The sequence below is a fragment of the Hyperolius riggenbachi genome, chromosome 3 (assembly GCF_040937935.1).
Source record: "Hyperolius riggenbachi isolate aHypRig1 chromosome 3, aHypRig1.pri, whole genome shotgun sequence".
Lineage (NCBI taxonomy): Eukaryota > Metazoa > Chordata > Amphibia > Anura > Hyperoliidae > Hyperolius > Hyperolius riggenbachi.
The window spans coordinates 232376341-232396355 of NC_090648.1; the positions used below are offsets into that span (position 1 = coordinate 232376341).

The following is a 20015-nucleotide window of genomic DNA, read 5'->3' on the forward strand; positions in this document are numbered from 1 at the left end:
GATATGGTCTCTACGTAAAAGGTGCCAATGATTGTTAAGTATTTGTTGCACCTCATTGTAGTGTGTTCCATATGTGGTAACCATGCGAGTACATCCTGTAGGGAAGTCTTTTTTAAACTTTTCTTATTCCTATTATCCACAAGTAAATCCTGTCTTTGCTTTTCTGAGGCTTTTTTATATGCCTCTGCAATTCTCTCTTCCGGGTATCCCCTTATTCTTAGTCTGCAGCTCAAATCAAAAGCCTCTTTTTCGAAATCCTTTTTATTCGTACAATTTCTGCGTATCCGCATAAACTGGCCGGTAGGTACCGCCCATTTTTGTGAAGGCAGATGAGAGCTGCTGGCCGAGAGAAGGGTATTTCCTGCCGTTTCTTTACGATATGTCTTAGTGCATAGTTTATTATTATCCTTGTAAATCATAAGATCTAAAAATGAGATTTCTTTTTGATCGTAGGTGTATGTCAAATAGATGTTACTCATATTTTTATTAAGGGCTTCAAAAAAACTACAGAGTTCAGGTTCAGTGCCCCGCCATAGGACCAGGATATCATCCACGTATCTGAGCCAGAGCGCAACGTGCTCACGATAACCCGCCATATGCCTCACCACAGTCTCCTCCCAGTATCCAAGGTGGAGACAGGCATAGGCTGGGGAGCAGGCCGCGCCCATAGTGACTCCTCGTTTCTGGCGATATATTGCACCCTTAAATTCAAAAAAGTTATTATTTATAATTTTCATAAGGTCAACGACAAAATCGCTTTTATCACTTTAGGTGTGATAAGTTTAGGCATGATAAGTTTAAGTGTGATAAGTTTGTGTGATAAGTTTAGGCGTGATAACTATAGCATCAACTGGGTTAGCACCGCAGTGCACAGCTGATCAAAAGTTTTGCGCTAGCAAACTCTGGTGCACATCGCATAGAGTTTAATGGCGCTGCTTTGCGTGCGGGACTTTTCGCGCAATCTAAACTTATCATGCCTAAACTTATCATGCCTAAACTGGCTTTTCACCAGTGTGGTGCAATGGTTATCACAACTAAAGTCTCTAACTGGGTTAGCACCGCTTTGTGAATCAAGCCCTATGAGTACACAATACTCATTCCAGTGGCTTCAGGTCTTCTGTTTAGCACAGCTCTGACAGGCAGCTGACAGTCTGCCATTTCTTCATTACCAGACCTCATGGGAATAGATGGCATGCATGCTATTCTTTATAACTTTTTCTTTTTTAAATATTTGTGAGTTTAGTTTCTATGTTTGGTTTTGACGGCTGGCAACACAGCTATTTTTATTCTGTAACCCAAGGTAAACTATCATATTCAGCACATTGTTTTCATCAGCACATCTGGATGTTATTAGTATTATTTGACATTACATAAAAGCTGATCTTTATTGCTGAGTGCTGGAATTGTATCCCTATTTGTCTTTTCATAGACATGTAACCTTTACGTTATGTTGTGCATCCTCTTAACTGCTGAGCTGTTCACAGAAACACCAGCACAGTATCAGTCAAGCATACACTAGGGAGTTATGTTGCTTCCTTTGAGCCACTTGATGAATTTACATTATTAATTAACACTTTGCTTCTCGCTGTAAGCAAATACAGATGTGGATTATAACTGATGGTGGAATCTGATCTTCAGATGCCCATATTATTATTGGACATTATTGACCCAGTTGCTCCATTTCAGGTATGATTAGGAAGTAGCTATGCATTTTAAACACAGCAGGCCTATGTCCTTCAGCTGGCTTGGAAAATCTTACCCATTTTACCATTGGTTTGTATAATTCCCTGCATATACATGATTTTTCCCAGTGTAAAAAGGTGAGGTTATGAAGCTTAGAAAAAGCATGCTTATTTATAGCTTGAAGGAGTTCCTTCAGTGGTAAGCAAATATGTGACTGGCCAGTTGTGATGTAGAAAAGCTATGCTGATGGACCAGAGCTTGCTGGACACACAGAGCATGGCCCTAGGTCAATTAGAACCTTTGTATATAACAAAACTGGACAATCGGCACCATTCGGTGAGCAATCTCTGGGCTTTATTCTAATAACAAAAGAATGAAAACTTGTAGTTCTAAAGGTATATCCTTTAGGGTTAGACACAGTAACTAAGAAGAACAGGATGCAAACTGATAGCCGCTTGTTACTCACTGACTGGTGTTTACATGGCGATGCTCCTTAAATCCAAAACTAAAACATTTAAATGTTGCTTATTAATACCACTTAAAGACCGCCTAACGTCGGCGGGTCGTTAGTGGTACCTTTCCATGCCAGTTCACGGAGACTGTCTCCGTGAACAGCGTGCGACCCGCCGATCGCGGCTCGCAGGCATAATGTAAACACGCGGGGAGGAAATCCCCGCTGTTTACATCATACGGCGCTGCGCAGTAGCAGCGCCGTGACGCAGATCGGCGATCCCCAGCCTCTGATTGGCCGGGGATCGCCGGCATCTGATAGGCAGAAGCCTATCCTATCAGGCGCAGGACGGATATCCGTCCTGCGCCGCTCAGAGGGGACGCCAGATTGAGAGAACGGAGGTGAGGCCAGAAAACGCTGCGGAGGGGGGCTTTGAGGAGCCCTCCCCGCAAATCAATAAAGCCGGCGGCGATCAGACCCCCCCAGCAGGACATCCCCCTAGTGGGAAAAAAAGGGGGGAAGTCTGATCGCCCTGGCACATACCTGATCGGTGCTGCGGGCTGTAGAGCCCACGCACCACCAATCACTGGAATATCCCCTGGTCCTTAAGTGGTTAAAGCACTAATGAAGCCATATTCTCTATTGCTAATTCTTGTATATAGGATATCTACAGACTACAGTACAATGTCAGCAGCTATCTGGACTGGACTGAAGTCCTGTACAGCACTGTCTTGCCTTCTTTTTTGTCACAGTGCAAATTGATGAAATGTGCAAATTGTATATGAAATAATGGGAACATGCTTACAATTACAGCTGAGAGTGTAGTGCATGCTGAGCAGACTTCTCTTTCAGAATGGTGAGGTGACCTGTGTCCAGAAGACGTGTCCTCCAGTGTCCTGCAGTAACCCAGTGACGTTGCCCACTGAGTGCTGCCCTCGCTGTCCAACTGGTGAGTACCTACTGCAACCTGATCATTCAGATGAAACGACATTATTCCAGTGATCCACTGGATTTAACACATTCTTTCAGGATTTTGCAGTCTTCACTTTATCTGCAAATTTAGATTTAACAGTGTGGGTGTAGGTTTGTACATGAATTAACATATTTACTTAATTTGTGAAACAATTAAGGTTTTTGAAGTACCAAATGATTGATTAAACTTTTCGGCCACTGCTCATGTGTGGCTTAGGTACTAAGTCAAGACCTGCACTCAGGAGCCGTTTACTGCTAAAAGCAATAAATGTGTGCGCTTACTTTGCAAGAGAAACCTCCCTGCTGCTCAGAATTGTTTTAGCAAACAACCAAGCAGAAAATATTGGGACCTCCCTCAATCCAAGCTATTTTATACCCTGCCCTTATTAGCAGTGGTAGCGTGGCCCCAAAAGGGCCCCCAAAGTGGTAGCATGGCCCCAAAATGTTTCTCCAAAATTGAGACAACCCCCTGAAAGTAAGCTCTAGTAGAAATTTCAAGTATGCTTAAAATATAAGCCCTACCCCGAAAGTAAGCCCTAGTGGCAATAGGGGGAAAAAGTATGACAACTTGTGTTATTACTGGAGCCGATGGTCTCGAGGACAGGGCCATGGCTCCATCATTGGGCCTATAGCAGCGAGTGCAGCAATTGGCCCAATAACAGAGCCATGGTCCTGTCTACAAGACCAACGGCTTCAGTAGAAACCCAAGTTGCCACCAGATAGTGCCATAAGCCCCCACATGTTGATGGCCCCTCTTCCTTTTTTTGAAATATTACCATTATTTATTTGAGCTCACAGGGATGTTTTATAAAGAATAACCCTGTTTTGTCAAGGAAAATGTTTTAATGTTCAGTCTTTTTTAAAAGCAGCACCATCATCTAATAGCTAATCCTGTTGTCATAATATTCTGTTTTCCTCATATTCTCTGTCTTATATGTATTTGCCATGCAGGCTGCTCTGATGGACATATAGAAGGAGATACATGGAAGAAAGACCCTTGTTCTACTTGCATCTGTCAGGTATAGTTCACGTCAGTCTTGTCTGGTTATGAAATAAAATAGCGGAATGATTGTGTGTCAGAAGGAAATTACTGTATTCCCCCTGGAGTGTGTTCAATGCTGGCACTTGTAATCTACCGCCTGGTTGTTATAAGCACATTCTCCTCAGGAAACGTTATATATTTGTCTAACTCTGCAGATTTGCAAAATAGTTCTCTTGGTCAGATTCTTAAAACTTGATATGGATTATCCCTTTTCACTTTTCCATCTGTCCTACTTTATATTTCATATTAAGCATGATCATGAGGTATTATAAGAGTGGGAATTGTTCCATTTGTATATTTTTATGTTTTACTCTATCATCCTACCAATATTAAAATCAATCTAATGCCCACATGTAAATGAGTTAAAGCTCAATCAAACCCATAAATGAGCAAGGCACAATCCACTAGTGATCAGGATATTATGTGAATATAAACAATTTCTAGAAGCAAAGTAGTGAACAGAATTCCTGTTACACAGTCCAAATGTACTTGAAATTCCTTCATTGCCTCGTTCATTACTGGGTTTGATTGAGTTGTATACAGGTAGTCCCCGGTTAACGAACAAGATAGGGACTGTAGGTGACTGTAGGTTCGTTCTTAACCTGAATCTGTTCTTAAGTCAGAACATTGCGCCATCTCTGTCCCCTGTAACTCCTCTGTGCCTCCAGTGTCCCCCTCTGTGTCACCTCTGCCCTCTGTACCTGCTTATACAATTTTAAAAGCCTTTTTTTCTTTGCATTTTTTAAAATCGATTTTCTCAAAAACGACAAGTCCAATTTGAAAATTTGTTTTTGACTTGTTCCCATGGAAACACAGAATCCATGCCGTTCGTATCGGCAGGTCGTACGTAAGTCGGGCGTTCGTAAGTTGGGGACTACCTGTGCTCTGCAATTCACATGATTACACCTGGCCCAACACCAAATGCAGCATGAAAAGGTATGAAGAACAATAGATGACAGGCTACATTACCCAGCATCACTACAATATGGTAGAAGCCATATGCAGGGACCATTATTGTAGAAAAAGAAAGTCCCAACATTAAGCATCCACTTTTGTCATATGTGGTGTTTGCAGGTGGTTGGAGGTGATGATGTTATAGTTCTTACACCATGCTTTACACAGTTCAGGTCCAATGCTGCCTGCTGAATGGTCCATGCTACAGCCTTGAACTGTGTAGGAACTGTTTAGTTGATCACCCCGCCTAAGGGGATGGTCCCACTCTAAGGCCCATATGCAATTCACTTTTTCTCCTGAGTTTTCTCCTAGGTGATATTTTTAACCTTGCCAATAAAATGGCTTTTAAGCCATCAGAAAGCAAGAACATGCTCAAAATTATTTTGATAGTACATTTAGTGCACATTACATTAGTGCAGTACTACTTTTTGGTACTTTTTTTAGTTGAGAAGTGCTGAAAAGTTATTTAAAATACAAGATGAAACATTATCTCCTAGGAGAAAACTCAACTGAGATAGAGAATTGAATATGGGCCCAAGTGTTGGTCGATCAGTGGTGTGTGGGCAGCTGAACAAAGCAGTCCAACCATCCATCTGAACTTCTGTAGCAGTCAAACAATTGCAGTTCCTCTACACATACTTATTTTTAAGAACTACAAGACGACCTGGATTTGTTAAACTAAGGTCTTACTACGAGTGTGTGTATGTGATTCCAGTCATTTAATTGCCAGTTCGCTCATTCCTCAGTAGTTCTTGCAATGCACTGATATTATCCAGGCAAAGTTACCCTTTCCATGTGATAGCGGACAGTTTTCCAATTATTCCAGGCCAAGTTTTCAGGATTGCTTTTTTTGAGCTTCCATGGACAGTCAGGAAGGCCATCCCATCTAACGGAAGCTGTAAACATTATTAGAATCACTCTGGAATGATAAAGAGTAGGCAGACAAGAGCAGTAATCATGCCAAGTCTTTAGTCTGCATTCATGTATTTAACATCCGTTATTTGTTTTTTGTTAATCTTTAGCAAATATTGCTGTATTAATTGCCTTCCTTTGTAAGAACCAATTGCATTTGCTTAAAATAAGCATATTTACATTTTTACACTGCAGGGTGGCATGGTCAGGTGTACTTCTGAGAGATGTGACCTTCACCATTGTGAGCACCCTGTCACTGCAGCTGGAAAATGCTGTCCAGAATGTACAGACTGCTACTACCACGGGCAGATCACCAGGAATGGTGGAAGGCTGCAGCAAGATGTTTGTACCACTTGTACATGCAGGGTGAGTTCTTACCTTGTCAAAGATGTAATGTAACTAAGAGCATGTTTTTTTAAACTAAAGAATGTTAGTCATTTACTTACTCAGGTAAATAATAATCAAACAATTACAAAGTGCTCATGTAATATTACACACTCCATTAGGGAACAAAATAAATAAACACTGATTTCAAATAATAACACCAAAAAAGCCACTGCACAGCATCTCTTAAAGGGGAACTGAAGAGAGAGGTATATGGAGGCTGTCATGTTTATTTCCTTTTAATCAATACCAGTTGCCTTGCCTGGCAGCCCTGCTGGTCTATTTCTCTGCAGTAGTATCTGATTAAAACCAGAAACAAGCATGCAGCTAGTCTTGTCAGATCAGACTTATAAGTCTGAACCACTGAAACACCTGATCTGCTGCATGCTTGTTCAGGGGCTATGGCTAATAGTATTAGAGGCAGAGGATCAGCAGGGCTGCCAGGCAACTGGTATTGTCTAAAAGGAAATAAACATGACAGCCTCCATATACCTCTCTCTTCAGTTCCCCTTTAAGCCTGATGCACTTTCCAGCTAATGTGATTTAGCAAGTTCAAAATTGGAAGTTGAGAGGGATATAAAGCGCTCATAATCAAAACCAAAAGTGTCATCGGGTGGAATCCAATAACCAATAAGTCAGTGGAATGGAAAGGGTCAATCACAGAGTCCAGATCCTGCAGCCACCTGGTCTGAGTTCATGTTAGGGGTATAGGCCACCCCAAAGCCACACTTAAATTAATGAGGCACAATATATTTAGGATTAATAGTGCTGAAGACCGTGCCCTCATGTTCATTGATTCCTTTCTCATAGACACAAGAAGTTAAAGGATATATCCCAACAAGGGATGTGAAATCTCATGTTTGACAACTGACATCATAGCAAATGTCCAGGTTTGAGATTTAATATTTTTTTTTTTGTGGCATCCATGTAGTTTCAGAATTCACTTTATTTTGATAGTTGTAATTAGTGCTAATAAACATAAAAAGGAGATAAAGACAATATATACAGTATATTATCAGGTGAAAATTAGATTTTTAACCTTTTATGTATTGTGTTGAAATATGATGACCACATATAAGTTCCGGTTCACATTGCCATAAAAAAAAGTCCGTGACTAGATCCTAACGGGGGTGAACAGATCCTATCTTAACCAATAGGATTCGTTCACATTACTCCGCTGGAATGGATCTGTTCAGTAAAGAGGCTACTTGTGCATGGCCAAATCATGTCCTATTTCAACAACTGCAACAATATACTCAGCCTACAAAAAAACAGACAGGCCCCTCTGCAGTCCCTGCTGAACTCCGTCACTCATCTCATTCACCTGTCCTCCACTTCTTGGATGTCATCTCTCTCCACCAATCCCTTCATTCGTTGCCAGTTACCCTGAGGATGCAAATAAAACTTCTAACCCTCTTACATTGCTCTCCATAAGTTGTCCCCTCCATACATTTCCTTACTGATTACATTACAAGATACCGTCCCACCTTTGCCCTTGAATTTTGACTTTTTTCATTCAATAGCTTCACTAGTAGTTACTAATGCCATCCAGATTTGGAAAACAAATCTACTAATTCAGTTATGAAACAAACATGAAGAATGGATGCACGTTGCAAAGCTTTATAGCTCTAAATGGTAAAGTTAACATGCAATCATTTGTGTTGGGAAGGCAGAACTCCAAAAGAGGTAGTTGTAATTACTAATTGTATTCATTTATCTTAACGTTATCATCTGATGTGTTCATTGGATATCTTTTATAATTCTTTTTGGGGTATTTTCAGGATGGAACAGTACATTGTGTACGAGAACGCTGCCCAGATCTTCCCTGTATGAAGAGAGTCACTCCGCCTGGACAGTGTTGTGCAGTCTGCCAGACAGGTGAGACTATAGACTGCTTATGAATGTTGCGGTCTAGCAGACAGGTGAGACTATAGACTGCTTATGAATGTTGCAGTCTAGGAGACAGGTGAGACTATAGACTGCTTATGAATGTTGCAGTCTAGCAGACAGGTGAGACTATAGACTGCTTATGAATGTTGCAGTCTAGCAGACAGGTGAGACTATAGACTGATTATGAATGTTGCAGTCTGGCAGACAGGTGAGACTATAGACTGATTATGAATGTTGCAGTCTGGCAGACAGGTGAGACTATAGATTGCTTATGAATGTTGCAGTCTGGCAGACAGGTGAGACTATAGATTGCTTATGAATGTTGCAGTCTACCAGACAGGTGAGACTATAGACTGCTTATGAATGTTGCAGTCTGGCAGACAGGTGAGACTATAGATTGCTTATGAATGTTGCAGTCTAGCAGACAGGTGATACTAAAGACTGCTTATGAATGTTGCCGTCTAGCAGACAGGTGAGACTATAGACTGCTTATAAATGTTGCAGTCTAGCAGACAAGTGAGGCTATAGATTGCTTATCAATGTTGCAGTCTAGCAGACAGGTGAGACTATGAACTGCTTATAAATGTTGCAGTCTAGCAGACAGGTGAGATTATAGATTGCTTATGAATTTTGCAGTCTGGCAGACAGGTGAGACTACAGATTGCTTATGAATGTTGCAGTCTGGCAGACAGGTGAGACTATAGATTGCTTATGAATGTTGCAGTCTGGCAGACAGATGAAACTATAGACTGCTTATGAATGTTGCAGTCTAGCAGACAGGTGAGACTGTAGACTGCTTATGAATGTTGCAGTCTGGCAGACAGGTGAGACTATAGACTGCTTATGAATGTTGCCGTCTAGCAGACAGGTGAGACTATAGACTGCTTATGAATGTTGCCGTCTAGCAGACAGGTGAGACTATAGACTGCTTATGAATGTTGCAGTCTAGCAGACAGGTGAGACTATAGACTGCTTATGAACATTGCAGTCTAGCAGACAGGTGAGACTATGAACTGCTTATGAACATTGCAGTCTAGCAGACAGGTGAGACTATAGATTGCTTATGAATGTTGCAGTCTGGCAGACAGGTGAGACTATAGATTGCTTATGAATGTTGCAGTCTGGCAGACAGGTGAGACTATAGATTGCTTATGAATGTTGCAGTCTAGCAGACAGGTGAGACTATAGACTGCTTATGAATGTTGCAGTCTAGCAGACAGGTGAGACTATAGATTGCTTATGAATGTTGCAGTCTAGCAGACAGGTGAGACTATAGACTGATTATGAATGTTGCAGTCTAGCAGACAGGTGAGACTATAGATTGCTTATGAATGTTGCAGTCTAGCAGACAGGTGAGACGATAGATTGCTTATGAATGTTGCAGTCTGGCAGACAGGTGAGACTATAGACTGCTTATGAATGTTGCAGTCTAGCAGACAAGTGAGACTATAGACTGATTATGAATGTTGCAGTCTGGCAGACACGTGAGACTATAGATTGCTTATGAATGTTGCAGTCTAGCAGACAGGTGAGACTATGAACTGCTTATGAATGTTGCAGTCTAGCAGACAGGTGAGACTATAGATTGCTTATGAATGTTGCAGTCTAGCAGACAGGTGAGACTATAGAATGCTTATGAATGTTGCAGTCTGGCAGACAGGTGAGACTATAGAATGCTTATGAATGTTGCAGTCTACCAGACAGGTGAGACTATAGACTGCTTATGAATGTTGCAGTCTAGCAGACAGGTGAGACTATAGATTGCTTATGAATGTTGCAGTCTAGCAGACAGGTGAGATTATAGACTGATTATGAATGTTGCAGTCTGGCAGACAGGTGAGACTATAGACTGATTATGAATGTTGCAGTCTAGCAGACAGGTGAGACTATAGACTGATTATGAATGTTGCCGTCTGGCAGACAGGTGAGACTATAGACTGATTATGAATGTTGCAGTCTAGCAGACAGGTGAGACTATAGACTGATTATGAATGTTGCAGTCTAGCAGACAGGTGCGACTATAGACTGATTATGAATGTTGCAGTCTACCAGACAGGTGAGACTATAGACTGCTTATGAATGTTGCAGTCTAGCAGACAGGTGAGACTATAGATTGCTTATGAATGTTGCAGTCTAGCAGACAGGTGAGATTATAGACTGATTATGAATGTTGCAGTCTGGCAGACAGGTGAGACTATAGACTGAATATGAATGTTGCAGTCTAGCAGACAGGTGAGACTATAGACTGATTATGAATGTTGCCGACTGGCAGACAGGTGAGACTATAGACTGATTATGAATGTTGCAGTCTAGCAGACAGGTGAGACTATAGACTGATTATGAATGTTGCAGTCTAGCAGACAGGTGCGACTATAGACTGATTATGAATGTTGCAGTCTGGCAGACAGGTGAGACTATAGATTGCTTATAAATGTTGCAGTCTGGCAGACAGGTGAGACTATAGATTGCTTATGAATGTTGCAGTCTGGCAGACAGGTGAGACTATAGACTGATTATGAATGATAATTCCCTGTAGCAGGTGCTGTTCTGATCTCTGTTTTGTTCGCATCATAATATATGAAGGATGACCAGTATCTCTTTTGCTTACAGGCTGTGAATATGAAGGGCTGACATACAGAAATGGGGATTATTTTATATCTCAGAGTAATCCATGTATGAATTGTTCATGCTTGGTGAGTAACAACTGTGAGTTTTTTCTGTTATTTTCCTTATACAAAGAGGAATCTTATTTCAATACAATCATCCATGACAGTTTCTTGAATTAACAGTCAAAAAGTCATAATTAATCTTGAAGTCCCCCACGCTGAAAGCAACAGTAGTGAGGAATGCATTTGTGAATTATAATTTAGATAAAGTTGAAAATGATTTTGACAACCAATTCCTGATCACAACTTTGACACAACAGTGATTTTACATAACTAGTCTAATTGTATATAAAATGTCAATGTAAGGACCATAAAAGTTGTATAAAATACTGATATGTCATCAAATAACCTTTAATTAACCCTCCTGGCGGTTTATGAAAATCCGCCAGGGGGCAGCAAAGTCGTTTTTTAAATTTTTATTTTTTTTTCATGTAGCGAGACCTTGTCTCGCTACATGATAGACATCCCCCCAGCCCCGGAGGCGATCGGAGATCAGGAGATCCCGTTCAAAGAACGGGATCTCCTGGAGGGCTTCCCCCGTCGCCATGGCGACGGGCGTGATGACGTCATCGACGTCATGACGTCAAAGGGGACTCCGATCCACCCAACAGCGCTGCCTGGCACTGATTGGCCATGGGGTCGGGGGGGGAGGGGGGGGCGGCTGCAGCGCAACGGTTAGCGGCGAATCAGCGGGTAGCGGTGGCGATCGGATTGCACACGCAGCTAGCAAAGTGCTAGCTGCGTGTAGCAAAAAAATTTTTTTGCAAATCGGCCCAGCGGGGCCTGAGCGGTGCCGTCCGGCGGCGTAGCCCGAGCTCAGCTCGGGCTTGCCGCCAGGAAGGTTAAGCACAAAGATACATATAAATAGTATGCCATAGAATCCCCACACACATGTATAGACTACCAAAATTGAAGTAGATATCATGCTTACAATGCTGGTGATCTTACAATTCATCTGTTAAGCTGTGGAGGACAGTTTGTGCTCTTTATTAATAAAGGATGTTATGGTGGATCAATATCTGATGCTTAACTACAGTGACTTTTACTGGAACTTTCTATTACTTACAATGCAGTAGATTGCAGTCAATCCTATGTGTGTGCATAAGGACTTTGTTTGACTGGGGATGCCCAGCCAGACACCACAAGGTGGCAGCAGTGTGGCAGCAAGGTCTTCTTTTTTAGGGGGTTCTGAGGCTTTTTAACAGGGGGGGGGGGGGGGGGGGAAGGTATTTCAGTGTTGGTAGTCTATACATGTGTGTGGGGATTCTATTTCATACTATTTACAGTATATGTATCTTTGATGCAGGGGCACCTTTAGCCATTTTGTCGCTCCAGGCGAGAAAACCTATGACGTACACCACCCCCCTGCCCCCCCATAAAAATAATCGTAATGCAGCAGCGTTTCACCAGGAAATAACCGTAATGCGGCAATGTTTCACCAGAAAATAATTGTAATGTGGCAGTGTTTCACAAGAAATTACACTTATTGCGGTAGCGTTTCACCAGAAAATACATGTAAGAAAGAAAATATATGTAAGGAAATAGGCACACAGGGGGACATAGGGAGGCACAAGGGGACAGAAGGAGGCACGGGGCTCAGAAGTCACAAAGGAGGACAGAAGGAGGCACATACGGGACAAAATGAGGCACAATGGGGGACAAAAGGAGGCACAAAGGGAGGCAGAATGAGACACAAAGGAGGTACACAGAGGGGCAGCGAGAGGTACAGGGGGACAGATGAAGGCATGAGGAGGCGCAAAAGAGGACTGAATGAGGCACACAGGGGGACAGAAAGAGGCACAAAGTGGGGCAGAAGGAGGCATAAAGTGGGGCAGGCGGCGGCACAATGGGGACAGATTGAAAAAGGGGGACAAAAAAAAGGCACAGGAGGAAAGAAGAAGGCACAGGGGGACTGAAGGAGGCACACAGGGGACAGAAGGAGGCATAATGAGGGACAGAAAAAAGCACAAAGGGGGGCAGAAGGAAGTACAGGGAGACAGTAAAAGGCACAAAGGGAGACAGAACTATGCACAAAGGGGGACAGAAAGAGGCACAAAAGGGGGAAAGAAGATTAATTTAGGACGTGGTTTAATCCAGCAACATGGCGCCCCAAGGACCAATGGCACTCCATGCAATGGCCTGTACTGCCTATGCCTAGAGGCGCCCCTGCTTTGATGTGCTTAATTCAAGGTTATTTGATTACATATTTACAAACTGGTGTATATATATATATATATATATATATATATATATATATATATATATATATATATATATATATATATATATATTTGATACTACGCTTACACCTAACCCAAGTTGTTTTTTCATTATAAAATACCGAAGATAATGAACAAGCAACAGCACCTTAAATTATGGATTGTGGCAGAACAACTGTATGTACTTATGTACTGTATGTACACTTGTGTTTAAGTAAACCTCCATAATGCCAAATCCTCCGTAATCGTGATTTAACAATCATTGTTTTGTATGCTGTGACAAATATATATATTTTTAATAGTTTCTTTACAAGTGTTTTTCTGAGAAGTATGTGAACATGCATTGTGTGATCATGTTACACCGTGACAGAGCAGATTTTATTAATAAAACCAAACGTGACTTAAGATAACAGAACAGTTAACAAGTAACAGCTGGATCAAGCTGATAAACCCGGTGCCCAGGTTTATCCAGACCATAACTCACAGAAATAACATAGATCACTTGTACCGTCAGTGACTCATTCCCAGCATTCCAAGCTTTCTGGGTGTTCTTTTCTTTCTGGTTAGTGTTCGAAGCATCTACTAATAGAATGTATATCTCCTTTTACCACTCAACCACTGTTAACACCTTGAGGCTTGAGTCTCCACTATCCTATATTGTTAAATGTTTGTGCATTTTCTGTTCAAATGAAAAAATGGTGATGGTTTTAAACTACAAAGAAGGGCCATTCCTGCTGCCTCTTGGAAAGATTTTATCAGGGTGGCCCTGCTGGATGGTCCTTCCCAGGCCCGGATTTACATCATAGAAACCTATAGGCACAGATGTCCTGGCAACCTAGACTTCACCCTCCATGAACCTACAAACCCCTGCTGAACCACTCCGCTAGAGTGCTGGCTGGCCCAGCTGTCACTTCTCCCCTACATCTCCTGTCTGTCATAGGTAGCTACATTTGTACCTTAGCATTAGGTGGCCAAAGCTACCTTCAGTATTAAGTAGGTAGAGGTACCCCTGACTGAAGGGAGAACTAGTCAGTGGAGTGCTGAGAGCTGGGTGAGTAACCTCTCATTTACACTCTGCTCAAGACTCTGCATAGGGAAGGAGGGAGAGAGGTACTAGGAGAGGGGAGTGAGCCACCTTTCCATCATCAGGCACCTGTAGGCACGTGCCTACAATGCCTTATTGTAAATCAGATCCTGGTCCTTCCCCTTCAGTGACTGTACTTATCATAACAGCTTTTTCATCTATTCCTGGCAAAGGCAAGAAATAACCAGTGTCAAATGTTTTTTACTTATAAACCATTAACAAAAATGATTGTTTAGTAGGATCTTATAGATATCATTTGAATTAACACAATACAGTGTTGTTGTTTTTTAGATTTTAATTTTTTTAGAGTTTAATAATATTTTAGAACTCATCAGCCACAATTTTGTGTTAATTTATTCCTAATTACGGGCAAAATGTATGCATTTGTGTAATTTGCATATAAATCTTTTTTTTTAATTTCTGGATGATTTTAGCAGTCACCTCTTTGGCATGGTTTAGTGATTAGATTATGACCTGCACATAGCAGGTGATAACTGATAATTCATTATCAGGCAGGTAACACGATCTTATTGGGAGGGGGGCTGATGTCACAGCACACAACAGAGTAACATGGAGTGGGTGGGGTGAGTAGAAGAACAATGTCCTCAGTGGATTGCTCAACTATACACACGCTACATTCTCAGCAGGATATCCCATCAACAGAACTGCACACCTCGTAAGGGTGGATGATTGTGCTCGATCCTTACCAGGTGCTGGAACTGTACGTTTGTCTGCCCTGTGCCCTAACACAAAATGATTGTTGGTTACATTGGTCACGTCTTAACCTGTGTGTGTGTGATGGGACATTAAACTTGCACAGTTCCAACAAGCCTGTGTGCAGACCCTTCCTTTGGATCTTGTAGATTCTGAGCAGAGACTGCCTCAAGAATGAAATTATATTGCATTATTAATTAGTGCCTCATTTTCAAACACTGTTATATGTGTAAGATTAGGACAATATCCTTAGACTGAAGACGAAAACTCAGTTATTTTAATGGTGTCAGCTGTGTTACAGAAATGTGATACGGTAACCTAATGTGAAATTCCCTGTTTTCTTACAGAATAACTTGGTACGCTGTTTACCTGTTCAGTGTCCGGTAGCCGCCTGTACAAATCCAGTGCCCACACCTGGTCAATGCTGCGCCACATGCCCAGGTAAAAATCACTCTTATGTAAGCGCAACAAAAAATGTCTATTTTGCAAATTCTATCCATCGGTTTAGTTTTGTTGATAAATCATACAGCAGAGTAGATATAAGAGAGGTACTTAGCGCTTTGCTTTAGAATCATGGGTAATGGACATGTGCAGTAGCTAAACTGCCAAAAGTGAAGCACCCCTGAATAAGGAGTATGAAAAGAAGGGATGAATAGACCATGGTGTCTGTCCCTCTTACCACAGGTTGGCACAATGACAAACATCGTCGAGGTCTATGGCCAGTGAAGACTTTCCTCGAGGTGCCAGTGACATCACCTACATGTTGTTCCCTTTATTCCTCCTAGTGTGTGACTTCAGTGGGCGTCCCCTGTTACCTGGCCAGAATGTTACCACAGCAGATGGCTGCCAGCACTGTGTATGCCTGGTGAGTACAGTCAATAAGGGATTTCATAAAGGTTCTTCCCTCTGGCTTGCAATGTGTTATATGTACTCATGCAAACAAAACATACTTTTATGCATTTCTAAAGCACAGTTAATTACTTATAAAGATTATAGCTTGGTTTAAAGGCACATATTGGAATGTATGTAAGTAGAATGCGTAAAGTCTTACCACACGATGAGTACAGCAGAATGCAATACATCACATGCAATGTATTACGCTCTACTCATTGTGCTCACATAATTTTGCTTAACACAGTTTCATGCATACACCTCTTTTGTCACTCCCTGCTTCTGAGACTTTGATAAGACACATGTATGAAATGGCATTTTGTCACAAAACAGGGAACCAATTGCCATTGTTTTCCTGGATTCTAATAGCTATAAGAGCTGCCATGTTTCCCCATCCCATTCTAGATACCCATTATTTGTCCAGGGGAAGATGTGAAGATAAAATCTGTGACTTCTCTAAAGTCTTTGAAGCATGGTGTCTTGTCTCCACACCCTGCTGATGAAAACTTGTGTTTGCTCTCTGCTAATGAGTGGAATAAAATAATTACATCAGTCCTTAACTGCCTGAAATTTCTGCAGCCAGGCAGACCATAGAAGTAGGGTAAAAAAAAAGGCTCTGCTAAACTTTTAAATGTACAAAGAAGTAAAATTGAAGGGTTTTTTTTAGTAATGAGCCACATTATTAGCATGCATTTTGTGACAAAGATATATTGTGCTACTGAGATGCCCTGGGTGCTAAAAATGGTGCTTGGTTCACTTTAAGGTGACAAAGTCTATATGAGTGCAGATGAGCATGAACTGTGCAGTCAATGCAAGCCCCCATCTATTTAGAGTGGTGCATTTTGCAAAATGTACAGCCACCAAAAATAATGACTCTGAGGCTATTCTTTGGTGCTCATATAGGATAGGATAGCCTGTTTACATTTCCAAGACAACAATGTTTTTCTTTATATAAAAAAGGGTAACCTTTTACAAAAAGGCTAAAATGAAGGTTTGGGAAGCACCACTATGTGTAGTGTATGTGCAATGTACACCCACAGATACATGTACATAGCCATTTTACATAAGCTTAAAGAAAACATGATTCATCAGACTAGCCTACCTTCTACCATTGCTGCATAGTCCAGTTCTGATGCTGATGTTTCCAGGAACGTTTTCTAGTGGACAGGGTTAGCACTCTGGTGTTGCAGCTGTGCAGTTGCATATACATAAACAGCATGCTATAGTGCACTGTTCTGACACACTTCTTTCATTGCCAGCCTTAAGTTTTTCAGACGTGTCCACAAAAGCTCTTTCCGATGCAGTCATCTAGCCATCAGCATTTGTCTTTTGTCAAAGTTATTGCCTTCAAAAACTGACTGTGCATTTACTGCCTAACAGATTCCTTCTGTGCACAGGTCCAGTGTTGGTTTTAGGTGAAATTGGTTCATGGACAAAAATGAACATGGGCACCCCAATTACCCCCCTTCCCATATATAGTGGTATTAGGTGGCCTTTTGGTGACCCCATATAGTAGTAGTAGGTGGCCTTTGTCCCCCACTCCCCCAGAAAGCAGTATTAGGTGGCATTTTTGATCTTACAGATAACATTTTCCAGAGACCAAAGTCCCTCCTCCTAAACCCTGGACCCTAATAGTGACACCCTTAAAGCAGGGAGACTTAGGGGGTGGAGCTCCCTACATGCTCAGGGGTCTTGGAAAGCTGCCCAGTTTGTGCCTATGGAAGAGCCAGCACTGCACAGGTCCCATTGTGATGAGACAACCAATGTTTTTTACTTCACCCTTTGTTTTTAATGTTTAGACTGATTGCAGTTTAATCACTGCTTTATATTGATTAATTGATATCCTAGTATTGAATGTAATTTTTTGGAAAGGAGATATTGCATTGTGAGCTTTGACTAGAACTGATGTAAATGATTCTTCTTTTAATTGCATAAATCACTGAATAGAGCAAACAAATGTTTCCTGTCTCTTCCAAATCCTCAGGACGGCGAGGTGAGGTGCTCTGACGCTGTGCGTTGTCCTCAGACCTGCACTCATGGTGTCAAACGAGGTTCCTGCTGCCCAGATTGTTCAGCCTGTGACTTACAAGGTGATATTATACCTAATGGGGTCACATTCCAGGGTAATGGGGACCCATGTAACAGCTGCATGTGCCAGGTAAGGTTGTATGGCAAAGCATGCTGCATCTTCTTTACAGTTTACAGTCTACAGTAGCTTGAATAAAGTTTTCTGAATTTTAGTAATAAATGCTGTATACTGCTATTATTTTAAGACTAAATGAATTGTAGTAGCACAACGCAAGAAAGCAGAAATACATTCTTTCTAGTATCACTATAATGTTTGTATCTTATTCTGAAAGAGGTGTCATTTGAGTAGTGTTTAATCTAAGATGCTCTCCACAGAATGGGTATATACACTGTGTGCAAGTAACATGCCCAAAGATGACCTGTGTGCTGCAAGAGGACGTTCCTGGGGAATGCTGCAAAAGGTGTCTTGGTAATTGGGTTATTGTTTTGTTTTTTACAGTGTTTTTCTATTTACCTCTTAATAAACATGATGCTTGTGTAGATTCAGAATGTAGACAAATCAGTAGAACGGTTGCTTTTTGTACGAGATATTTTTTATCTACACTTTTTTTTTGAAGCATTAGCTTTTTCAGAGTACATCTTCTCTATGTATGGTCCAAAAGCTTTGAACTTTTCTGTAAAATAAGAACACATAATGCTTAGTGATGCAAGGATTGGTTATAAGACAAAGAGGGGATTGGGAAAGCTGAGGTCAATATGGAGTCCAGTTTTCTCAACAGGATTATAATCCTAAATTCAAAGGTTTCTTGTTCTTGCACAAATCCAAAATCACTTTTCAGAACCATAACATTGAGATCTTCAGCAGTGTGGTTAGGAATAATGATGTCCACCCCAAATACAATAGGTAGATTCTCTTGTGTCCAGCTATTGTGTGTAGATTCATTTTATTATTTAATCATTACTAGTAAAAAGGCCTGCCCGTTAAACGGGCGCTAGGTCACAGCCACTACCCCCCGAAAATGCGCGTACATACGCGTCCCGCTTGCTCGTTGCCCACCATTGTCTGAAGTATATGCACACAGGGAGCTGCTTACTTGGCAGTTGGAAAAGCTGTTATTTCCCACAATGCAATGAGAACCTCTGTGAACCACACACAGCAAACTGTTAGATCCAGTCCTGTGTCCTAATGCCCTGGTTGTGCACATGCTCAGTACAAAAAAGCCAGGGACACACAACCATTCAGTTGATGACGTAGGGACACTTGCATTTTATTGTATAGGATTTTATTACTGTGATGATTCTCCAATGTAATATCTATTGTTTTTGCACTGTATGAGGAACATCACATTCCTGGAAGAGCAGCAGCATGTCCTTGTGGCATTAAATGCCCATGGGGCAGATTCACAAAGCAACTATATGTTGTAACCTATGGATTTACGTGTGTTATTTTATACAAGTATCAGTTTATGCACTTTAAGTCTTACATCTCAAAACTTAACATCCTTCAAACATATACCGTATATACTCGAATATAAACTGAATTTTTGAGACCAAAAAAGTGTCTCAAAAGTGGGGGTCTCGGTTTATACTCGAGTCAGATGCTAGATGGGTCCCTGTCAGTCCAACAGCCAGTGTCCGCCCGACCTCCCCCCACCCCTCCCGCCCGCTCTGAAGCAAAATGTGAATATCTCTGTTTCTGTGCCCGTCCATCGCCCCAGCATATGCATAGCTCTGTGTGTGTCTGTCTGTCCCCGGGGTCCCGGCATACCTGCATGAAGAGCTCTGTGTCCGTCTGTCCACCTGCAGGCTTCTGTGACATCTGTCCCCTGGCGTTTGCAGGCTTCTACAAACATCCATCCCGTCGGCATATGCAAAGATTTGTCCCCCCGAAAGTCCGTCCCCCCGGCAAATGCAGAGCTCCACGTGGTTCCTAAATCACCGTTCCGCGCCGCAGTCTCCTCCATAGCCAGTCAGTGGCAGTCTCTTCATTATGATGCCCTCTAGTGGTGCCTCAACCACAGAGATCATAACGAAGAGACTGCCACTGACCCCTGGTGGAGGGGTGACTTACCCCTACCTTTCCGATCTACAGAGAGCGACATCTTAACCCTGAGTGAGGACAGGT

The 20015-nt window shown here is 41.8% G+C and overlaps 1 protein-coding gene across 1 annotated transcript in view; it reads left to right on the forward strand.

Moving 5' to 3' along the window:
• The window catches only part of KCP (kielin cysteine rich BMP regulator), a 135991-nt gene that overhangs the window by 41874 nt on the left and 74102 nt on the right, over positions 1–20015 (forward strand). The window contains exons 7-15 of the mRNA XM_068275934.1: positions 2987–3083; positions 4058–4125; positions 6210–6380; positions 8180–8276; positions 10899–10981; positions 15319–15412; positions 15757–15836; positions 17847–18020; positions 18266–18359. Coding sequence (XP_068132035.1) covers positions 2987–3083; positions 4058–4125; positions 6210–6380; positions 8180–8276; positions 10899–10981; positions 15319–15412; positions 15757–15836; positions 17847–18020; positions 18266–18359 — 958 coding nt within the window. The remainder of the gene's footprint in view (positions 1–2986; positions 3084–4057; positions 4126–6209; positions 6381–8179; positions 8277–10898; positions 10982–15318; positions 15413–15756; positions 15837–17846; positions 18021–18265; positions 18360–20015) is intronic.